Source organism: Cydia fagiglandana, chromosome 1 (genome assembly GCF_963556715.1).
Source record: "Cydia fagiglandana chromosome 1, ilCydFagi1.1, whole genome shotgun sequence".
NCBI classification, from domain to species: Eukaryota; Metazoa; Arthropoda; class Insecta; order Lepidoptera; family Tortricidae; genus Cydia; species Cydia fagiglandana.
The window spans coordinates 11632232-11653668 of record NC_085932.1 but is presented as its reverse complement, the minus strand read 5'-3'; the positions used below and the strand labels follow the sequence as shown (position 1 = coordinate 11653668).

The window sequence follows — 21437 nt, the reverse complement described above, 5'->3', positions numbered from 1 at the left end:
TTTAACTGGATAAGGCATGATGGGTAGAGAAATGAGCGAACGGGATAGTCTTATGTATCTTTCAGTAGGAGTAGCAGCGAAAGCGCTATTAGCCCCCATTCACACGAGAGATTTTTCAACGCGCGTTAAAAAAGCGCTTGAATCTGTCTGCACTCTAAATTCGATTTAACGGCCAAGGCTTAAAGTCGAAAATCCAACAACGCTTGATAAAGAGCGCCACCGCTCCACCGATGTCGTGTGAATACATATCCATTTGTGTCATTCAAACGCTTTTTAACGTGCGTTGAAAATGCTCCCTTTGCGAATAGGGGCTTATTGTTTGTCCTTGTAGGTTATGGTGGGCAACAAATAATTCGACCAATCATAGTGTCGCATTGCCTATGTTTTGTCCCTCACGGAGGCACGCGTATATGGAGTGTAGAAGTAATCTCTACCTTCCATACACGCGTATACCACTTCTAAGATCCTACCTTCCACGGTTCAACCGGATATTAAATTTGCGTCTCACATTTTGCTTTATGAGAGAGGGAGCACATTTCTAACGTGCGTAGAAAAAGCGCTCGTGCGTATGGGGCCTTAATAATGTGTTTCCGGCTTTAAAGAATAAAATAAGAATAAGAGATGTTTATTAGCACAAAGCTGTAACAGAGTATCGCACCGCGCTGCAACGTTGGTGCGGTGCGGTGCACTTATCGATAGTGTCGCCGCCGCCGCACGCCGCCGCCGTACGGTGGTCGCCGTACGTGCGTTAAGGCCGTAACACACTATCGCACCGCACCAAGGTCATTGTGCGACGCACCGATAAGTAAGAGTGAGAAAGAGATATCGCTTTCTCGCTCTTACTTATGGGTGCGTCGCACAATGACCTTGGTGCGGTGCGATAGTCTGTTACCACTATTAAAGACACAGCTATAAGTTAGAGAACAATTAGAGAACGAATAAAATATTTTGACCGCACCAAGGTCGCGGTCCGGTGCCTATTTATAGGTGATTTATAGGTGATACCTAGCCTAACTTCATTTCATCGTGAAGTTCGTGGACATGATTGTCTGTCACATGTCTGTCATGTACCTATACCATAAAAAACAACAAAATAAACAAAAATCAAAAAATGGCTGCTGGCACTAAAGTATCTTTAATTGATTTATCCAAGCAATTTCATTTTGAGATAGGTAAGATTATTTTACTATACTGTTATAAGTTTTTACTATAGGTATAAATACCTACCTATAATGACCTATACATTTTTTTTTTCACTTTGTAGTGTAATAGGTAGGTACAAACAATATACTCCCAGCTTCAGTCCCACGGCTCGATTCGGAAAATGAATTAGATTTCTACTAGACTTCAAGTAGTAGTAGTAGTAGTTACGATATGGATAATTTAAAGATATTTGTAAGATAGATAATGTCAAATTTGACGTTTCCGCGATTCTGGAGGTCCTCTTGAACGATTTCGTCAAGTTATGACTTAGACTAGACTATATCCAAGTCACATCTAGTCGATATCTAATGTAGATCTAGTTGATCTCTAAATCGTCTCTAGATCTTGTGATTATCTCGAAATCCGAATAGGCCTGCCAGTCCAAGCCCAGTCTGAAAGCACCGTAGTCTACCTACCTCTAGATTTTTATGTTACTTCTTAGCTACCTCCTAGATCCTCATAAAAAATAGATATATAGATTGACTCAATAAAATCTAGCCAACAGGCGCATTTGGTGTAGGTAATCATCGCTTGTCTCATTCGTTATTTTAATAAAAGAGACGCAACTACGCGGTGGAATGAGACAGCAATATCGCTTGCTCTCTCTAACGCATAACTGCGTCCCTGAAGTAGGTGAGTTGCCCGTGACGTCACTATACTTACACGTTTTCATATAATTTATATTACCTATAGTTCGTTTTTTTAGCGTTTTTTATAAGGTAAACAATCTTGATGCGTCTTTTAATTGAAAAACACATTTTAAAAATAAGCTACGGCACATATGTAACAATTATGAATCTAATACGATCATGTATATTCGTCTGCTTTCATAAGTAATAGTTTTAGAATTTTAAAAAGCGCTTTTCAATTAAAAGACATGTCAAGATCGCTTACCTTCCTGCAAGTTCTTTCTAATGCTAAAAAAAACGAACTATAGTCATGCATAGCGACAGAACGGTAAAATAAAAAATTAATGAAAATTACGATTTTATTAGGGTAGGTACTTCCCATACGAAAGGTTTTATTTTTTATTTTAACCTAATGGTGTGGGGTATCGTTGGATAGATCTTTTAAAACGAATAAGGGTCTCCAACAACCATTGTTCGATGAAGTGAATATTCTGCCATGCTAAGCCGAATAGCACTATCTCAAAAGAAAATTCATTGCTAACTTATATACAGTGTGGAAAGATAAGTCGGGCCCTGCCCTGGAGGGGAGGGAAACTACCTTAAATCCATGGGCGACGATGACCGCTTTCCATCAGGCGGCTTGTCTGCTCGTTTGCTGACTATTACATAAAAACAATCCTTAAGCTGGCTCATTTTACTTAAAGGAGACATTTCTTTATTTAAAAAAAGGAACAAAACTGCATTCTAAGATTTTTTAAAACTCGCTTGCCTCACCCGGGACTCGACCCAACTAAAACTTCCAAAAAATAAACACTCGCAATTTTATTCTAACAGTCGATACAGTTAATGTTAATGATAACATTTCTCCAAGAAACATTAGGTCTTACACTCGCCTGTCGTACAAAACATCCATAAAATCGAATATTTAGATACTTAAGATTTTTTTAGACAAGCCAAATTTAAGAAAAAAAAAAGAAAAATCTTTGAATGCAGGTTTGTTTCTCTTTAAAAATAAAGGAATGTCTCCTTTAAGTAAAATGAGCCAGCTTAAGGATTTAAGGTAGTTTCCCTCCAGGGCCCGACTTATCTTTCCACACTGTATTTATACTACTACTTTATTCGGCTTAGGAGGGCAGTATTACAATGATGACTATCACGAAAAAATGCATTAATAACGAACGGGACGAGTAGCAAATGTGCCCAGAACAAAAACTAGACGATTCTCAATAGAGGGAAAAAAAGAGAGTGACGAAAAACTAATGTGACTAAAGATAACCTGCGAATGTTACGAAAATCGTGGGAGACAAACAACGATTAAGACCAAGGAAGACCGTGACGAAAAACGAATAAGAGATATTAAGAGAGAAACAAGTTACAGAATTTGACCAATACAGATGATGACAAAAAGCGAACAGGAACAACTGTCACTGATTGTTTACTGGTAAGCAATCAGTGACGAATATAGAATTGTACGAAGTACGAGTAAGAAATACACGAAAAATGACTGAGACTAGGGATGATGATACCGCGCATTTTATATTATTTATTTTACACATAGGGGGTAGATTCATGGTAGACTGTTGGCTATTGGTTTCATTTGAACTGATCTTACAGATGACTCGATAAAGGAAAAAATATGTTTTGGCGAGACGCTTCTAATAGGATGTGGTCATTTTGAGGGTCAAGCTGAAGATCAAGCTGGAGATGATTCTGATTCTGAATGGTCTTGTTACTCAACTACTGACAGCGAGCCCGAGCAGACCGATATAAAAAAACCGGAACACGAATACGAAATTGAGGACAGAGTAGAGGTGGAATCTGATAAAAAATCACAATCAGACAACGACGAACATGATTTTCACATGTTTTTTTTTCCGGACTGTTCCAAGCCTTTACCACCTACAAACAGTAAAGCAAGTGTCATTATGGGTCCGGATGGAATGCCACAAATAAATACTGATGTACGCCAAGGCATAGAGTTTTGTGTTTGTAAGCAAGATCCAAAAACGATGGAATGCAAATGTATTACGAAGATACCGTGCAGTTGCGGTGCAAAAGTATTACGTGAATGCACATGTGCCAATTTAGAAAAAATCTGTACATGCCACGAAGGTGACCCAAAACCAGTGTGCTCTTGTAAAAGTAGCAAAACCTGCGTGTGTAATCCGGATGATAAAGTTAGACCGGATTGTCCATGCGACAATGTTATTCCCTGTATTTGCGATCCTAAAAGATTGGACCCTTATCCAGTATGCACATGCAAGCATAAACCAGGACAAAGCGTGGTTGATGAAAGTTTTGCTAGCTTCGAAGGAGCTGAATCAGAATATGCTGCAGTGAAACATGAAACAATTCCATGCGATTGCCAAAAACCAATACCAAAAAAGCGTTGTCTTTGTTTAAAGGGGCAAACTTGTTCATGTGATATAGTTTGTGTTTGTGATATTCGAAAAACGTGTGTCTGTGAGTCGGAAGACGGTGAACCCCCTAAATGTGAAAGTCAAGAATTGAAATCAATTTGTAGCTGCCCTATTCCACAGATATGTACTTGTGATGCGGATCCAGATGGGATCTGTAAATGTCATCCCAAACCTAAGCCCACTCAGTGCACCTGCGAGAATCCTGAAAATTGTAAATGCTTTTCTGTTTGTGAATGCACATCTCCTTGTATTTGTGACATCCAGACAAAGAAGCTATTAGAATGTACATGTACAGAAACAAATTCTATAGATTGCACATGCCACCCGAAATCGATAGATCTTTCACCATTAAAGTTAAAGAAGACTAGAGCTGGGAAACATAATTATAGATGGTGCCATGACGTGGATCCTCGTCATACATACTTTGATTATGAATATGGAAGACATGATAAAATATCACATAAAGAAGAAAAGAGAGAAAAAGTGAAAATTTTGGGATTACATGAAGAAAGACGAGGAACTGAAACAAGTGCTGCTGATAATGAAATTGTGGCTCCGGAATACAAGAAGTCTGTTAGAAAGACATCTATAGATTGCTGCAGTACTCTCGGGGGTAAGTAAATGTCGTTATTAGTTAAAATATAAGCTTTTGATGTCTAATTTTACATATTATTCCCTAATTACATTTTTAAAACCAGGTATGAGCATTAGCGTCGAATGTCTTGGTGAAAGCAAGGACAAATTTCTGGTACAAGTCACTTCGCATTTTTCAAAAGAAGGAGCTAAAGCTGGAACTAAGCTAGTCAGCATTTTGGATTGCAATCTGCACACCATGGAGGAGAATAGGACAGAGTGAGTTTACTGCTGATTGGTAGTAAAAAATATAGGTACCAAAATTACTCCAGCTGTCTGGTTTATAATCTCTGTCTGTATCAAGGTATCACGCGTGAACGGGTGGACCAATTTCGCTAATTCTTTTTTTGTTGTGTTTGTTATGACAGAAGAAGGTTCTTATGAAAGAAAAAAATTAAGACTGCAAAAAAAAAAGAATATTATAGTAGTGTACCCTATGATGGGCGTGGAACCAGTAATGGGACAAAAAACCACAAATCCTGTAAAATAAGTGTCTAAAAGTAGTTTATAAACACTGCCTGTATATTATCATAAATAAGAGTCCTAGAGCTGTTTCAGTTTGAATTTTTATTAAATTTGGTTGTTTTTTAAGAAATTGGCGTCAACCCAAAAGTTGTCGTGTCACTGAAAAAAAATACCACTACGAATTCTTAACAACTTCGCTAAGAGAGGTGTGTTAATTTATTAAATTTTAATTAATTAATACTTGATGAAAACTAAAATGTGTTTTGTTAATTGCATTTACCATGAGATAAGGTATACAACATACTATGTTGTGAGTCCACAGATGTAAAAAAAATGTGGTATTTGGCCCAATCCCATTATAGGAGCTGTAAAACTGCATACCTCCTATAATGGGAAATTTACATAATGATGCTTGCCATGCCATCATTTCATGTTTAAACAATACAGAAGTAAAATGTAGTTACGAAATATGTCAACCAGGAGGTATGCTCGGACTTCGGATAAATTAATATCGTTTTTTAGTGTGGGTCAAATCTTGGTAGCCGAGTTTGAGCCACTTTCCCGTTTTCCGATTGAGTTGAAATTTTGTATTCGTAATTAAATATGCAAATCGGATGATAATGCAATATTATGATAACATGGACCAGATCTGATGACCTATTTCAATATTTTATACTGATAGAGCAGTGTCCATTACTGGGGGGCCCATTACTGGAGGTTTGGTGTCCATGACTGGAGAAAAATAGCATAGTTTTAATTTGTTAAGTATGTGGAAACTCATTGCAGTATCTTTGATACAACACGCCTGAAACATGAAAGACGGGTAGGACTTTCATCTTTCAATACGCTAAGCGGTAGACCATTCACATGTATTAGGGAAATATCACAAATACTCCAAATTCCCTCTTAAATGTCCCATGACTGGTGCTGTTACTATATATAGGTGAAACGAAGCTGCGAAGCTCACCGGGTCATCTAGTTTATAATATAACATATAGATAAATAAAGTGATTACTGATTAAATAGTGATGCGACTGTCTCAATCTGGATTTGTTTATTGTTTTAGTGCGTTTTAACTATTCATTAGCTGGCCCGTAATTAAACACATTTATTACAGACACATACAAAAGAAGGATACGATAAAAGAACGCAAGAGTTACATGGCGATATGTGATACCGGATACTATAATAAGATAACGAAAATTTGTGGTGACCGAAACGTCGTTAAGCGGTTCTATCACAGCTTTGAAGACGCCCATTCGTTCTTGCTCGAAGGGGCTAACATTGTCCTATTGAGATACTTTGCGCTTGCCCGATATAGGGGTAAAGTAAAAACTGACACTGTGTTGATGGATGGCGTGGTTTGCGAAAGCATATACGTAAGATTTTTGATTAGAGTGTATTTTTTCCGTTTTAAAAATATTTTCCCGAATAAGCGTGTAAATATTACTTTAGAATAGATGTAGGTTATTTTTGGTTTTCAGAGTGTATTACCACATATTAAAAAAAACACTGTCCATACCTCGGCTGGATTACTAATTACGGGCTTTGTGTTCATAATAATAGTATTTGTAATAATTAATGTACTTACTTACCTACAGATGTAGCGCATAGTATTTTCCATCGTTTTTTCACGGAAACGTACGAACGTGTCTTGCTATATTCCAGTCAGTCTCGGTAGAAAAAGTACCGAGGTTGACTGAAGCAGCATGACAGAAATACTAACGTTTCCGAAAAAATACGATGGACAAAATTGTGCACTACATCTGTACTATTTATAATGGCAATGTTTACAGGTTTGCCATGGTGTGAGTCAGGCCATCGTCAATGGCAAGACGATGTTCGTTTGTAAAGTGGAAAGGCATATCATTGAGGCGTCTGGAATTGTTCATCAGACATTGACGGTACTCTCTCTCAGAGGTAAATAGGAAATGAACATAATAATATTACTTCGAAGGCAAAACGTCTTTTTGATATAATTATTTCAATTGATTTGCTCTTTTAGGTTATTTAATATGCCATGAGTGGGCGGATAGTAATTACATCGTTCACATTAATCCGCTTTTAAAAACTACGCCAGAAAAGGATTTAATTGAGGAGCACAATCCTCTGCGTAAACATTGGCGTGAAGACTTACAGCTTTTGTCAGATTACCTAGACTTTAAGGTAAGAAAAAGCTTGTTGGAAGCTAGAATGCTTTTGGCTTGGCTTAACAGTTTAATCGGTAACTAGCTTCAGTTTTACGGTTTGCGGGAAAAGTTAAATTATGCATGCAGGAATTGTTCTAGTGCATTCCGCCCCAGAACTCTCAAATTTGCAAAACCTAAAATCTCTATATCAGGCTCATTACAACGTGATAGAATGTCAAATCAGAGGAAAGCACAAAAAAAAGCCTTACTTACTGAGTAGTAACTTTCTAAGCTTTTTTTAGTGTATTTCCATCATTTGACTTATAGGTATTGAATTCAAAATTGATAGTCTAAGGTGAATACAATCCAAAAATGTATTTCTTATTCTATAAATTGGTTTAATAGTAGTTATTATGAGGAAACAGGGACGGACAGATTTATGTACATACCTATAGGTACATATAAACATGAACACAACACATGTCAAACACATAGCCCTCCTATTATTGGTCTACCTAATCGCAGTCGAGTAAATTAAGTCGAGGAAATTAAAAACCATAATTTCTACAGTTACGTACAGAATATAATTATTCAGATTTTGTCTATACAGTTGCCTCCAGAAACTCGCGAACTAAATTGACATGAGTTTGACAAATAAAATGATACCAGGAATAGCAAAGAAAAAATAGTCAGGGGTATATGTCGATAAAATAATATCGATAAGTAAGATGCACTTACTACCCATGTGATAATTATAAAGGGGTCACACACGATTTCGATTTGTATGAATGTGACGAGAAAAGTGGTTGATTCGATTGTAAGATTGTGACGTTACCAATCAAATCAGGAGGTGCGGATGTGAAACTGACAAATTTCAATGTTAAGACGAAACAGGAGCTGAGTTTTAAATATTTTAGGTAAATATACCCATCTCGCTAAAGGAAGCGGCTCCTAAAACTAGTGCGATAAGGACAAGGCGAAAAATCCTGCGTCAAAATCTCCAAAATCGATGTTTTGTACTCGACTGTTTCCTCCTCCAAAACTTAACCAATCGTAACCACATTTGGTAATCTAAATGATCATGAAATTATCTGTGCCGGACCGTTTTGCTTTTTTGGCTAAGTGATATCAGTTTTGAATACTACGCCTCTCATTGCGGCATAGTCAATGAGGCCATTATGGCCATTTTTGAAAGGCTCTAGCGCCTTAAAAAACAAAAATATCAAAAAAAGCAAAATGGTCCGACACAGATACTGACAATATTAATTTGTGTTGAAAAAATCATTGCCCTAGCATCAAAACCCACGGAGGAAACAGTCGAGTACGTTTGTATGGAGATATGACCACTCCTGTTGGCTCTTAATATGCAGGTTTGGGGGCAAGTTGTTTATATCAAGAGCTCGCGGTTGTCGCCATAAATCTAAAATTGGTGATTTAATTTTATACAATGTGACCGGTAGATGAGATTGATCGATAACTGTTATCTAATACGTCATAAGTTCAAAGAGTTTTGACGTTTAAAATAATACTTGCACTGCGTGGGCTATTAAAATCGCTGCACACTTTTTTTAGTCTAACTGTATTTAAATTCTGACCTAATTGTCAACTTGAATGTCCAGTTTAGGGACTGGTCTTCTTTACAATTGAAGCAATAGGGATCACCGAGACGTTTTAATTTTTACGTCCACACCACACAAAATAAATGAGAAATCTTATCTTATTTCCCCGTCTGGGTCTGCCTTATTTGTATTTTGAGCCAAAATCACTGTTTCTATGTTATCACCTACAACTTGTTACTCTAGCTGTAAGTTTTCCTAACAAATGAAATAAAATATTTATTTAATTACCTACAATATGTTTATCCAATATCCTTGTATCTATAACTATAAAATTGCACAATTTTCGAAATACCAAGTAACATTTGTAAAATAATTTAAATTACTTAAAGATACATTTTAACTGACCGCGCAACAGTAGCGCCGCTAGCGGTGAATTCTCGCGGTATTCTCTAATTCAAACTTTTTTGAAAATATCGATATGAACAGCACTAGCCAAACTGTGGTATCATTTGTGCACATTGACCTGTCAATTTAGTTCGCGAGATTCTGGAGGCAACCTTAGAGTAATGTGATTTGATCGGTGTCTATAGTGTATCTGATTTTTTGCAAGGAAAAAATCTGTTACCTACTCTCAACCGGGGTGAAAAGGGATGGCAGGATGATTCTGAAATGATATTCAGATTCACCTGATAATTTCTTAAAAACTGTATCATGCTAAAACAAAAAATATTTAATTCGACCTTGTGGGATGCGCCGAAGCTAAATCTGCAATTAGCATAATTATATTTCATTGCAGATTTGGCAACATCATCTCATAATCATTACTTAATTAGTGGTCGGTAATAACGTTTTAATTTCATGGCAGCGTTGTGAGTTAAAGGTATCTGTAAAGTAAAATTCAGCTGAAATTACGAGTAGGTATTAATTAAGGTTAATAACCTTTAAATGAACCTTAATTATCCGCCTCCTTCAAAACTTTTACTTTCCTGTTTACTTTTAACCACGTTGCCATGAAATTAAAACGTTGTTACCTATCACTAGTCAAAATTTCCTATATATAAACATCAGTTTATTGTGGTGTTGCCAAATAGGTGTACAGGGTGTTTAATGGGCGCAGTGCAGTATGAGAAAATCGGAAACTATGAAGAAGAGAAATTTATTCTTAGGATGCACGATGGGTCGTGTTAATATTAACATAACAAAGATAAATTGGTTTTCTGTATTTAGAGCGTGCGGTCATCAGAGGGCGCTCGCTACACTTCCGAGTCCACTGCGCTCACCAACGCTGTGCGTGACTACCTGCAAGCCCTGCTGACGCTGCGCCCCCAGGACGCTATCTACTTCACGAGACACTACTTCAAATCCACACTCTCTTCACTTGATCTGCCGCATAACGACTACTTCGATCCCGGCACCAAACACGTCAGATACTGCTTTTTTGAAGATTAGACTTTTTGATTCTTTATTTGATAGGTAGATATACCTAAATTTTTGAATTAAATATATCCTTTGACTAGTTCAGTTTTTGTTCTTAACTGAGTTAAGTGAGAATATTTTATCAATCTGGCTGGCGGTTTCAATCACCTATGGCACATGGAGACTAAAATTGTGTGCGGATTCAGATCAGAATATGTCGCGGGAATCAAAGTAATCAAATAAATCATAGAACTGATAGAAGAAGATCCATTGAATCAGACAGAAACATCGACAACGATAAATTTTACCGTGGCGCTCGTAACAAGGTGATTAGACAAGTAGGTACTATAGTTAACCTACGTTTTGTTCGTTAATTCAAAACCAACGATTTGAATATCTACCTACTATAAATTCCTAATAGAGTGCCGTTACGGCACCAATCACGAAACATTAAAGAAACGATTTAGTGCATTTTTACAAAACGAATACGAGTGCGGCACACTGAAATCCCGCCTGAGAAAGAGATGTTACGGACTTTGACCAAAGCAGATACTGTCAAAAGTGAACAAGAAGAATAAAGAACGAGTGACGAATACAGAATGACAGGTACGAAATAAGAAAGAAACGAAAAATTTATGAGACGAGACAAAAACATACAATCAAATTGAGAACCACCTCCTTTTGATATAGGTATTGAAATTGGTTAAAAACTGATGTTAAATACTTATTTTACAGGATTTCAGGTTTAAGTAAGTTTCATTAATGGTGCCACGTCTATTATACGAGGTCCCTGTGCATCAATTTACCGCTACTGTTATGATAACAAGCTAATATGGCTAATACGCACGAAATCCGACAATATCCAAGAGCGCATCCCACACATTATGTACATCTTAGGCACAACGATGATAATTTGTTTAGCTTGAGGAGATCCCCAAATGTTTTGATCTTTATTAACAAAGGAAAATATGATGCTCTACACATGAAGAAAGGCACTTTGTACCATTTATTAGGTAGGATAGATATTATTATATGCATTTCCACTTTCATTACGAAATATATTAAATGAAACGCAAGTTTAATAAAAAATGGAATCTAAAGTTTTCAAGTAACTAGTGGCCCATAGAAAAGGAGGAGGTTATCAACGCGACTGCTTTTTTTGTATGTATGTTAACTCAGAAGTCTCAGAACCGATTTGAAAAAAATATTTTAATAAGTTAACTAAAGAAACTCCTGCCGCCATATATTTAGATTTAGATTAGATTTCATTTATTTGCAATAAACATGGTACAGTGGTTCTTATGCTATTGTTATTAGGTAACACAAGGTACCTTTTGGCGTGGAACGTCACATATCTTTCCTATATCGTATCTAGTTAATCTCTAATTCATTTCCCGAATCGAGCCGTAAGTCTCATACAGCCAACGAAGTGTATAAAAATACTGTCTACAAATTAGGTACTTTTAATATTTTCTAAGAAACTTTTACACCTGGCCGTACCTAATCCTAATAGTCACTGTGAATTGCGAATGGACGACATATACATCATAAAAAGCTTTTCTCTATAATTCTATATTTTTGCTATTCGACTTTTTACGTTGTGTATGCCCATTATTTAGTCTCTAGAAACTGACTGTTCATAAAAGCGAGTAAAATGCAGAAACTAGTACGGTTCACTGAGCCGGAATTAAACTTTTAAAGAAACAGCCCCGAGGTAAGAAGAATAAGTAAAGAGTAATCTCGGCCCCGTGTGGGCTGTTTGCATGGCCTAAAACTACAAAGAGTTGTTGATTAACTTTAGAACAATTTTGTTAAGAGTCACAGGACTCACAGGACGGAGTCGCAGCCATACAAACAAAGTTACGCTATCATTTTAACGTGACATTTTGATTGAAATAATATGAAATTTGACATGGTATTAGTCTTCGTTACTAGAAATTTTAATACATATAATAAAATTAGAGCGAGTAGAAATTTTTCGTAGGTATATATACTCGCTCGCATATATGTACTTATACTCGCTCTATTTTCTTTGGCAACGAAAATGAGTAGGTAGTACGACTACCATCAGTTTGGCATTGACATAAACGCTATTGTGAACGTAATTTACTTTCTATATATCTCTTTCGCACTAATATGTCAGTACGAGCGAGATGCATAGAAAGTAAATTATGTTCACGATAGCGTTTATGTCAATGCCAAACTGATGGTAGCAGTACAGACATAATATATATATGTATGTTACGTAAATGAACAGGCCGAGTTTTTTGTTGTTTTAAAATGAGAGCGTAGTAGGGACCAAAAAGGATCCTAAAAAGCATATCGGTGTTAGAAACGCATACTTAGTAATATACTTTTAACTGTAATATCAACCGTTCTAATGTATTAAGCCCTTATTGCATCTATGAAAGCAACAAATTACTGATTAGCACCGGGTATTTTTCTCACACGGTTTTTACGTAGGTATTAGCTTAAGGTGGTTCGCCTAGGTTACTCAAAACTTAACTCTCGCTAGATGGCACCACTTTTGCAAAATTTCAGATTTTATTTTTTTGTGAAATGGTCTTGGTATTTGTATACTTAAAAGTATGTTTCGCGCACTCTTTAAGTAAATATTGAACTATTAAAATAAACATTGAATACTTCATTGTGCAAAAACCACCTTTTTAATTCGACGGAGTGTTGCTGTCACGCTTTTTCCTACTATTACTCACACATGCAAACAGTGTTTCCGTGATCCTTGTAGTAGACAATTTCACACAACGTAAGTATGTTGCAATAGCGTAACGGTATGTTCGTGGAAATACGTGCAAGAGGATTGGGGTTCAAGACTGGTGCGAGTAGGTAATTTCTTTTTGTTTCTCCTTTGTGTTATCTTACCTTTAAACGAGCAATTATTAGATATATAATTATTTATTTATATATTTGGATGGTATCAGAAACGGCTCTAACGATCTCTTAGCTAGGTCTATGAGAAAACGCGCATTTTTGAGTTTTTACGTTTTGTAAGCTTTGATCGGTCTCCCAGATATTCAATCTCCGCTTGGCAACTAATCCCTGAATTGGCATGCGCACTAGTTTTTACGAAAGCGACTGCCCTGACCTTCCAACCCAGAGAGTAAACTTATTTGGATTAGTCCGGTTTCCTCACATTGTTTGTTTTCTTTCACCGAAAAATAGGTATCGGTGTATAAATAGGTAGGTATCAAATGCTATTTCGTACAAAAGTTCGAAAAATCATTGGTACGAGCCGGGGTTAGAACGCCGGGGTAACCTCCGAATTGCTTTCCGCTAGGCCAGCAGCGCTTCCCCCACATACTCAGTGTTATCAGGTTTTTTAAAAATCAAAAACGATTACTTATGAAAGCAGAAGAATATAAATGATCGTATTAGATTTATAATTGTAACATATTTGCCGTAACTTATTTTTAAAATGTGTTTTTCAATTAAAAGACACGTCAAGATTGTTTACCTTATTTCTAATGCTAAAAAAAACAAACTATAGTAATAATTGTGTTTTTCATTCATAGACAAAATCCATTATTTTTAACCACAGGAAATTTTATACCTACCCTTCTTTTTAGGGTTCCGTACCCAAAGGGTAAAACGGGACCCTATTACTAAGACTTCGCTGTCCGTCCGTCCGTCCGTCCGTCCGTCTGTCACCAGGCTGTATCTCACGAACCGTAATAGGTAGACAGTTGAAATTTTCACAGATGATGTATTTCTGTTGCCGCTATAACAACAAATACTAAAAACAGAATAAAATAAAGATTTGAATGGGGCTCCCATACAACAAACGTGATTTTTGACCAAAGTTAAGCAACGTCGGGAGTGGTCAGTACTTGGATGGGTGACCGTTTTTTTTTGCTTTTTTTTTGGTTTTTTTTTTTGCATTATGGCACGGAACCCTTCGTGCGCGAGTCCGACTCGCACTTGCCCGGTTTTTATTGCAGTGAGGATGTCCTGATTGTAAAAATCAGAGAGATTAGGAAGAGTATAATTTCTAATTATCTTTGTAAAAATAAAAGAATACGTGTAGCCCATAGTTAATAATCGATTTATGATAATAAGAAAAATTAAATAAAAATAAAAAAACCATACGAAATTTAGGTGTAACAAAAATACAAAAAGTTATGTTCCAGCATACAATGACTGGGGATCGAACCGGGAATCTTCCGTTTGCAAGCAAAAAAGCGACTGTTTGCATAACACGCCATGATAGTTCTTAGCTAAGCTGACGAACTTCTCGCTTAGGTCAATAAAATACCTGTCAAATATCAGTGTCAACAAAATTGCATTAAACATGACGGCACTCCAAATTCGAGCCGTGGTCAGCCCGGCAACGTCGGAAATGGTATGGCAACGTCGCAAATGTATCTGTACACGACATTTGTGACACACACTTACGTAAAATTGATGAAAAGTTAACTATGATTTTTGCATGATTTCTGTATGAAACATTGTTTTCCTGTTAATTTCGCGCAAACGAATATTCGAAAGAAGATAAATGCGGAAATATTTGTGTACTAATAGTGTGTAGTTACTTAATGAGCTTTGATTGAATTTTGTATGAAAAGCGAACCACCTTAAGTTCATCTTTCCTGTTGTTTCCGTGGAAATGTTGTTAATTAATACTAAAATATTAATATGAGACGACTGTAAAGAGATTAATAGGTGTGTACAGAGTAAACAAAGACATCTATATATGTACTTTATAATCACGATATATAATACCCGTGCCTGCTTTCATCATCATCATCATCATCTCAGCCATAAGACGTCCACTGCTGAACATAGGCCTCCCCCTTGGACCTCCACTCGTACCGGTTGGAAGCGATTCGCATCCAGCGTCTTCCGGCGGCCTTAACAAGGTCGTCCGTCCATCTTGTGGGTGGACGTCCTACGCTGCGCTTGCTAGTCCGTGGTCTCCACTCGAGCACTTTTCGACCCCATCGGCCATCTTCTCTGCGCGCAATGTGGCCTGCCCATTGCCACTTCAGCTTGCTAATTCGGTGGGCTATGTCGGTGACTTTAGTTCGTCTACGGATTTCCTCATTTCTGATTCGATCACGCAGAGAAACTCCGAGCATAGCCCTCTCCATAGCTCGTTGAGCGACTTGCCTGCCTGCTTTATACTCGATTAATTAACTCTGTGCCTACTCATGGTTTGTTAGATGTGGATAAGGGTACCTGTACATTCATAACGACATGTCCCAACTCTGATAATATTCATTATGTAGGTAAAGCACAACTTTGACAAGTGAGATGGGCAAACGTGCGTAATGCTAATCAAGTATTTTGTATACCCAGCCAAGGGATTGCGTATGACACGCGAGATCCCTATGAACGAAATGACAAAACTGCGCAGAGGGAAACCCTTGCACACGTAAGGAATTTAAATTTTTTGTTCCTTTACCACAAAGGAATTTATTATTAAGTTTCACATCACAAGCATGCGATATGAAACGAAGGCCAGCCGTAATCCTATTTACCTTCCCCTCGAAGAGGAATTTTGATACCACTCAGACCCGTGACCGTAACGTATTGTGAGAGGAATGCGCATTGAATGTCCTCTCCAACTCACCAAACCTAAGCTTATGGATGAGTAGACGGCAATAACCTTAATATATCATGATATATATATTTATATGTAAATAGAACACATAATACCTACTTTATGTTAAAAATGTAAATACAACGAAACTTCGTATCTCACACTGCTACTTCTTTTATTTCTTCGTATCTACAAAGTTAAAAACGCAGTAACTCATGCATCCCATACATAGATAGTTACCATATTTTTCTTTGATACTTAATGCCGTCCACACTAGTGCGCGAATCGCGGCGCGAAGCCACGAACGCGAGAGTGGCGACTGTGGCGTCGATTTCGCAGATTGTTCACGCCTTCCCGCTTAGTTCCCCGTTTTTTGTATATTATATGATACCATTGACGTAGATAAAATAATAAATAGAATTGTATACCCAGGTACATATACAAAGAAATTTTTGCGCTTCAAATTTAACATTGATGCAGATGGCGCTATACAGCTACGGTACATAATGCCATACGAGTACTCTGGTAGGCGAAAGTTCATCACAACACAGCGAAATTGTAACAAGAGATGCAGCTAAATTCAAGAATTACCAGATACTTACCTATATTACGAACAACACCATTAAACATGCGAATCCGCTTAATATTAAAATTTCGTAAAAGCAGCAGCAGCAATGAATGTATTAAGCGATGTTTAATAGGATTATTCAGCATGCATAAAGTATTTAATATTAATTAAACGCATGGCTCAGCTTGATGAGACAATCCGGGATTACGGTCCCCATTCATGGCCTTCTGATTAACCAGTTCGTCAAAGTTTAATAGGTGGCTCCTATAACTACACTAGTTAATTAGTAAACTGGTTTGCGGCAACGTGTTTACTTGAAATCTTACGGCTGTGTTATGTTTGTGCGGTATAATAATACAAGTCATTTAGGGTAATTTACATGCGCGCTATGTTAGAAATAGTAGAGTGTTAACCAAGGGATGAAATGATGCCTTTCTCCAGAGTTAAACACTCTACTTTTCATTTCGAATACGAGGAAAGTACAATTAGTGTTGTTATAAAAACAAAACTAAGTACACATTTTTATAGTATTTTTTTGGGCTACTTTCAATTATTAATGTTAAATAAATGAAATGAAATGAAATGAAATTTTTTGGCAAAAGTATCGTTATGTGAATGTGAAGTCAAATATCAGAATGGAAATTGTATTGTATATAACAAAGCCAGTTATACCCAAATTTCAATTGCTTATCGTAAAAAAAAAACCTAAAATGCTGTAGTGCAGAAACGTATCATTTTCTGCACACCTTTTAAGCCGACCACTGATTAACCGTCCGCCGGACGATATCGGCCGGTCAGTTGTTTGGAACTGTCAAATTTTTGTTCTAACTGACAGGCCGATATCGTCCGGCGGCCTGTTAGTCAGTGGTCGGCTTTAGAATAACAATGACCCTCTTTCAGAGCATGAGAAATCAAAAAATGTTTCATAGATTTTAGTGTAAGTATGCTTATTATAATTTGACACAGGGAGTTCTTTACAGTCAAGACTCAAGGCGGCATTGATCATAAGAGATTCGAGAGTACAATTAATGATCATTGTACAGTCCGTAGAAATAAGAAAATCGCCTCCTACTTAAAAATGGTTTTCTCTGTATCAGGTATTTACTCTCTATTAAGCTTTTCTCTGTATCAGGTATTTCCTCTCTAATATAGCTCAATAGTGGGACCGGATTTTTGCACTAAAAGTTTTGATAATTCTAAAGTTGAAAAAGTGATACTTATCTGATATAGGACATATTTTTAAGCATATATGCTATATATGATGAAAAGTTAGAACGAGCGTTAGATATAAATTAGGTATTTATATATTTTTAGTAATGATTTTTTAATATTGAATTAAAGTGCAATGTTTAAGTTCCATTGTTTATAATATGTATGACGCTTTATAATGTAAAATTATTAGAAATTTTTTTAACGTGCTTCTTTGTCAAACTACAATTAGCTTATTATTTTGTCGATATTGAATTAAAGTTTAATAAATCCACAACAACATATCTAAATTTATAAGTTAATAGGCAAGCTAAAAAGCTAGAAGAATAAGATATATGCTTTAGAATTAATATACGTTTTTTGTCCTATATGATCTAATATTGAATTAGAGTCTGTAAAAATAAGTCTATTACTATAAAATAATATACGCAGCCATATTATGGAAAGTAAGAAATTTCTGTGTGTAGCTTGCATTGTAATAGTAAAATCTAGTTAAAAAGGCGCGAAATTCATACATACGCCGCGCTGGTCCGTCAGTCGACGGCGCGGCGCTCGAGAGCCTATCATAGCCTACCTATACCTCGCCCCTCGCCCCACCTCCCGCTCAGTAACACTGTCTGTCTTTTCTTATCATTCATTTGTTTGTTTACCGTGCACATAACTATATAAATTAGATGCGGACATTACGTGAAATTAAAATATCTTATTAAGTAAAAATACCTACAGCTGGTCAATCAGATCTTGTCAGTAGAAAGAGGCGGCAAATTTGAAAAATGTAGGCGCGAAGGGATATCGTTCCATAGAAAATTTGAATTTCGCGCCTTTTTTTAGTGACAAGATTTGCTTGACCAGCTATATTTCATTATCTTGACTAATATTGTAATAAAAATGTACAAGATATTCACAACTATTTTTTACTATACATAGTTTGTCAAAGGACTGTCTCATTTCAAACATAGACAGGGAGAATCATCATACTATCTTTGACTTACACTAGTACTAGCACCCAAAAGAAAAGGATGAATATAGTTTTTCGTTTTTATTTACTGACAAATTGGTTTGACCAACTATACCTATTTCTGGTTCCTATTGTCATGTCCTGTCCTATTCAACGTCAATATCATAATATGTATATTATAAACCAACTGATCAATATTACACGGTATACATCCTGAATATACAATAAGGTAAGTGGCCTCACTTACCTTATTGTGTATTCCGTGTGGGCCGTATATGCCTATATACAGCCCACCTTAAATTAAAATGTTTTTTTTTTTTAATAAACAGGATATGAAGTATGAGAAACTCACTCAAATAGGTTTCTCGTTTATTTAAGTTTCTTCATTATACCAAAATAGTTATAAAAATATTACGATACTCTTGGAAAATATACCTTTTATAAAAGTCCTATTATGGGCCTTATTGAACAGTGAACACTACCAGTGTATTACTTAATCCCGCAAAAAATAATCATTTTGACAGTAGGTAATAACAGATTTTATTGTTTTTAACTTAAGAGTTAGACATATACAAATAACAATATTTGATACTTCATAACAGGAGGATTTATTTATAATAAGTGAAAATAATTATTTTGGGTCTTAATAACTAAAGATATAAAAATTGTCTAGTTTACGCGAAAATAGTAGGTAACTAAACATAAATCTTTATTAGTTACAGTAGTCTCATCTTTTAACATCTGGGGGCACGGCAGTGCCCCCGCCAAGACGAGAAAAGCGCAAGGGCACTATCTACCTTTTCTCGAAGCGCTTTGTCGTTTTTTGGAACCCTCATAACTTGGGGTTGGATTATACCAGATAAACAAAGTTCTCGGACTTATTAAGCATATCAATTGCATAGCTCTTATACTTTAGATTTTATTCATATCTAAAAACTTCGATTTCGTCACTGACTCACTCACTTGATGATCATCAATACCGAGTACTTCCTGAAGTACTCTAAGAAGCTGAAATTTGGTATGTAAGATAGTTTTAGTACACAAACAACAAATAAATTAAAAAAAAATTATCCCGAAGGGGATGAAGATGGGGTTTAATTTTGTATGGGAAATCAATAATCGCTGAACCGATTTAGTTGAAATTTGGTATGTAGATAGGTATTGTTATGGGGAAGGATATAGAATAGATTTCAACCTCAAAGTTTACCCTTACGGGGTGAAGGCAGATTTCAACCCCAAAGTTTACCCTTACGGGGTGAAGGGTTTATATGGGGAATCAGTAAGAAGTACATTGTGTAACAGATGCCCCCAGATACTTATTTCAGGATTTTTAATAGTAAATCACCCCCGACCCTTTAAATGAGGGGATGGAAGATTGTCATAAACAACTTACAAAAAGAAGTGAAATCCCATCAAAAACATTTTGATGTAAAATGTTGCCCAAACGAAACCATAAGGCTCGCACTGTCAAAAAGTTATCAGATCTCTTGCCAAGCTTCTAACTCTACAAGCCCTCTAACTTTACTAGCTCTACACCAAAAGTGTGTGGCTTGGCCGTTTCGTTTCTACAAGAACTATTGTATGTAAGTATAATACAAAAAGCGCCCAAATGCGAGTCGCACTCGCGTTCCAAGGGTTCTGTACATTACACAATTTGTAACAATATATTTTTTTAGAGAAAAGTGAATAAAATGTCTTTAAAAAACCCGTAGGTATCGGAAAACTAGGTACTTAAGTCCGACTCACGCTTGACTGCACATTTCTAATAGGTTTTCCTGTCATCTATAGGAAGAGAGCTAATATGTGTATTTTTTTCATAATTTTAGACCCAGTAGTTTCGGAGATAAGGGGGGGGGGGGGGAATGGTCATTTTTTGCGTATTTTCTTAAATAACTTCTAAACTATTTATTTTAAAATTATGAAAAAATATATCTGAGATTCTTACAATGAGCCCCTTCGTTTGATATATATATATTTTTTTTTAATTTATTGAACAATAAGCTAAATAAAGTACATTATTATTACAAGACCCATCGTGGGCAAAACCTTGAGGAGGTTTGTATGCCGATGGGGAGTTCGAGAAAATAACATGACAATATACATATCTATCTTATACTAATTAAAATTCTAACAAAATTCTCTTATATTAATTCATATTCTAATTCTCTTATATTAATTATAACAAGATATAGTTTTTTTTTATTCTATTTATCATTCATCTCAAAAGTGACCCCTTTATTTGAATTTCTATTATTTACTTTACATGTATGTCCTTGGGCTATAGACTTACATGTGTATACCAAATTTCAACTTATTGGTGCAGTAGTTGCGGAGCAAATAGGCTGTGACAGACGGACAGCCAGACACACAAGTGATCCTATAAGGGTTCAGTATTTTTCCTTTTGAGGTACGGAACCCTAAAAATAATGAATTTAATAAATTTTTCACCTTATGCCCATGTGGCGGTAGCGAAACAGCCAAGCCACATTTTGACTAAGGTGTAGAGTTAGTGAAGTTAGGGCTTGTAGAGTTTGAAGCTTGGCTCGACAAGAGATCTGACAACTTTTTGACAGTGCGAGTCTTATGGTTTCGTCTTAGCAACAAAATTTACATGAAAATGTGTTTGGTGGGATATTTTTTTACAGTATAAATATTTATTCGTAACAGTAAGTATTATCTTTTAACATAATT

At 36.2% G+C, this 21437-nt stretch overlaps 2 protein-coding genes across 2 annotated transcripts in view; both read left to right on the top strand.

Annotated features, from left to right (window-relative positions):
• LOC134664220 (xanthine dehydrogenase) overlaps positions 1-21437 on the top strand; it is a 165864-nt gene that overhangs the window by 44204 nt on the left and 100223 nt on the right. The gene's annotated exons all lie outside the window — the stretch shown is intronic.
• LOC134664143 (uncharacterized) lies at positions 1032-10539 on the top strand. Its single transcript, XM_063520734.1, has 7 exons — positions 1032-1172; positions 3447-4865; positions 4951-5104; positions 6468-6729; positions 7147-7270; positions 7356-7516; positions 10266-10539. Exons 1-7 carry the CDS (start codon positions 1112-1114, stop codon positions 10485-10487), a joined length of 2403 nt encoding a protein of 800 aa, XP_063376804.1. The 5' UTR covers positions 1032-1111; the 3' UTR covers positions 10488-10539.

What these genes read in the sequence shown, in the direction of transcription:
- LOC134664143 (XM_063520734.1), top strand. Translation starts at nt 1,112, where the DNA reads ATGGCTGCTGGCACTAAAGTATCTTTAATTGATTTATCCAAGCAATTT. An exon ending in GCAATTTCATTTTGAGATAG is followed by an intron (nt 1,173 to 3,446) that starts GTAAGATTATTT and finishes CTGATCTTACAG; the next exon opens with ATGACTCGATAAAGGAAAAA. An exon ending in TTGCTGCAGTACTCTCGGGG is followed by an intron (nt 4,866 to 4,950) that starts GTAAGTAAATGT and finishes TTTTAAAACCAG; the next exon opens with GTATGAGCATTAGCGTCGAA.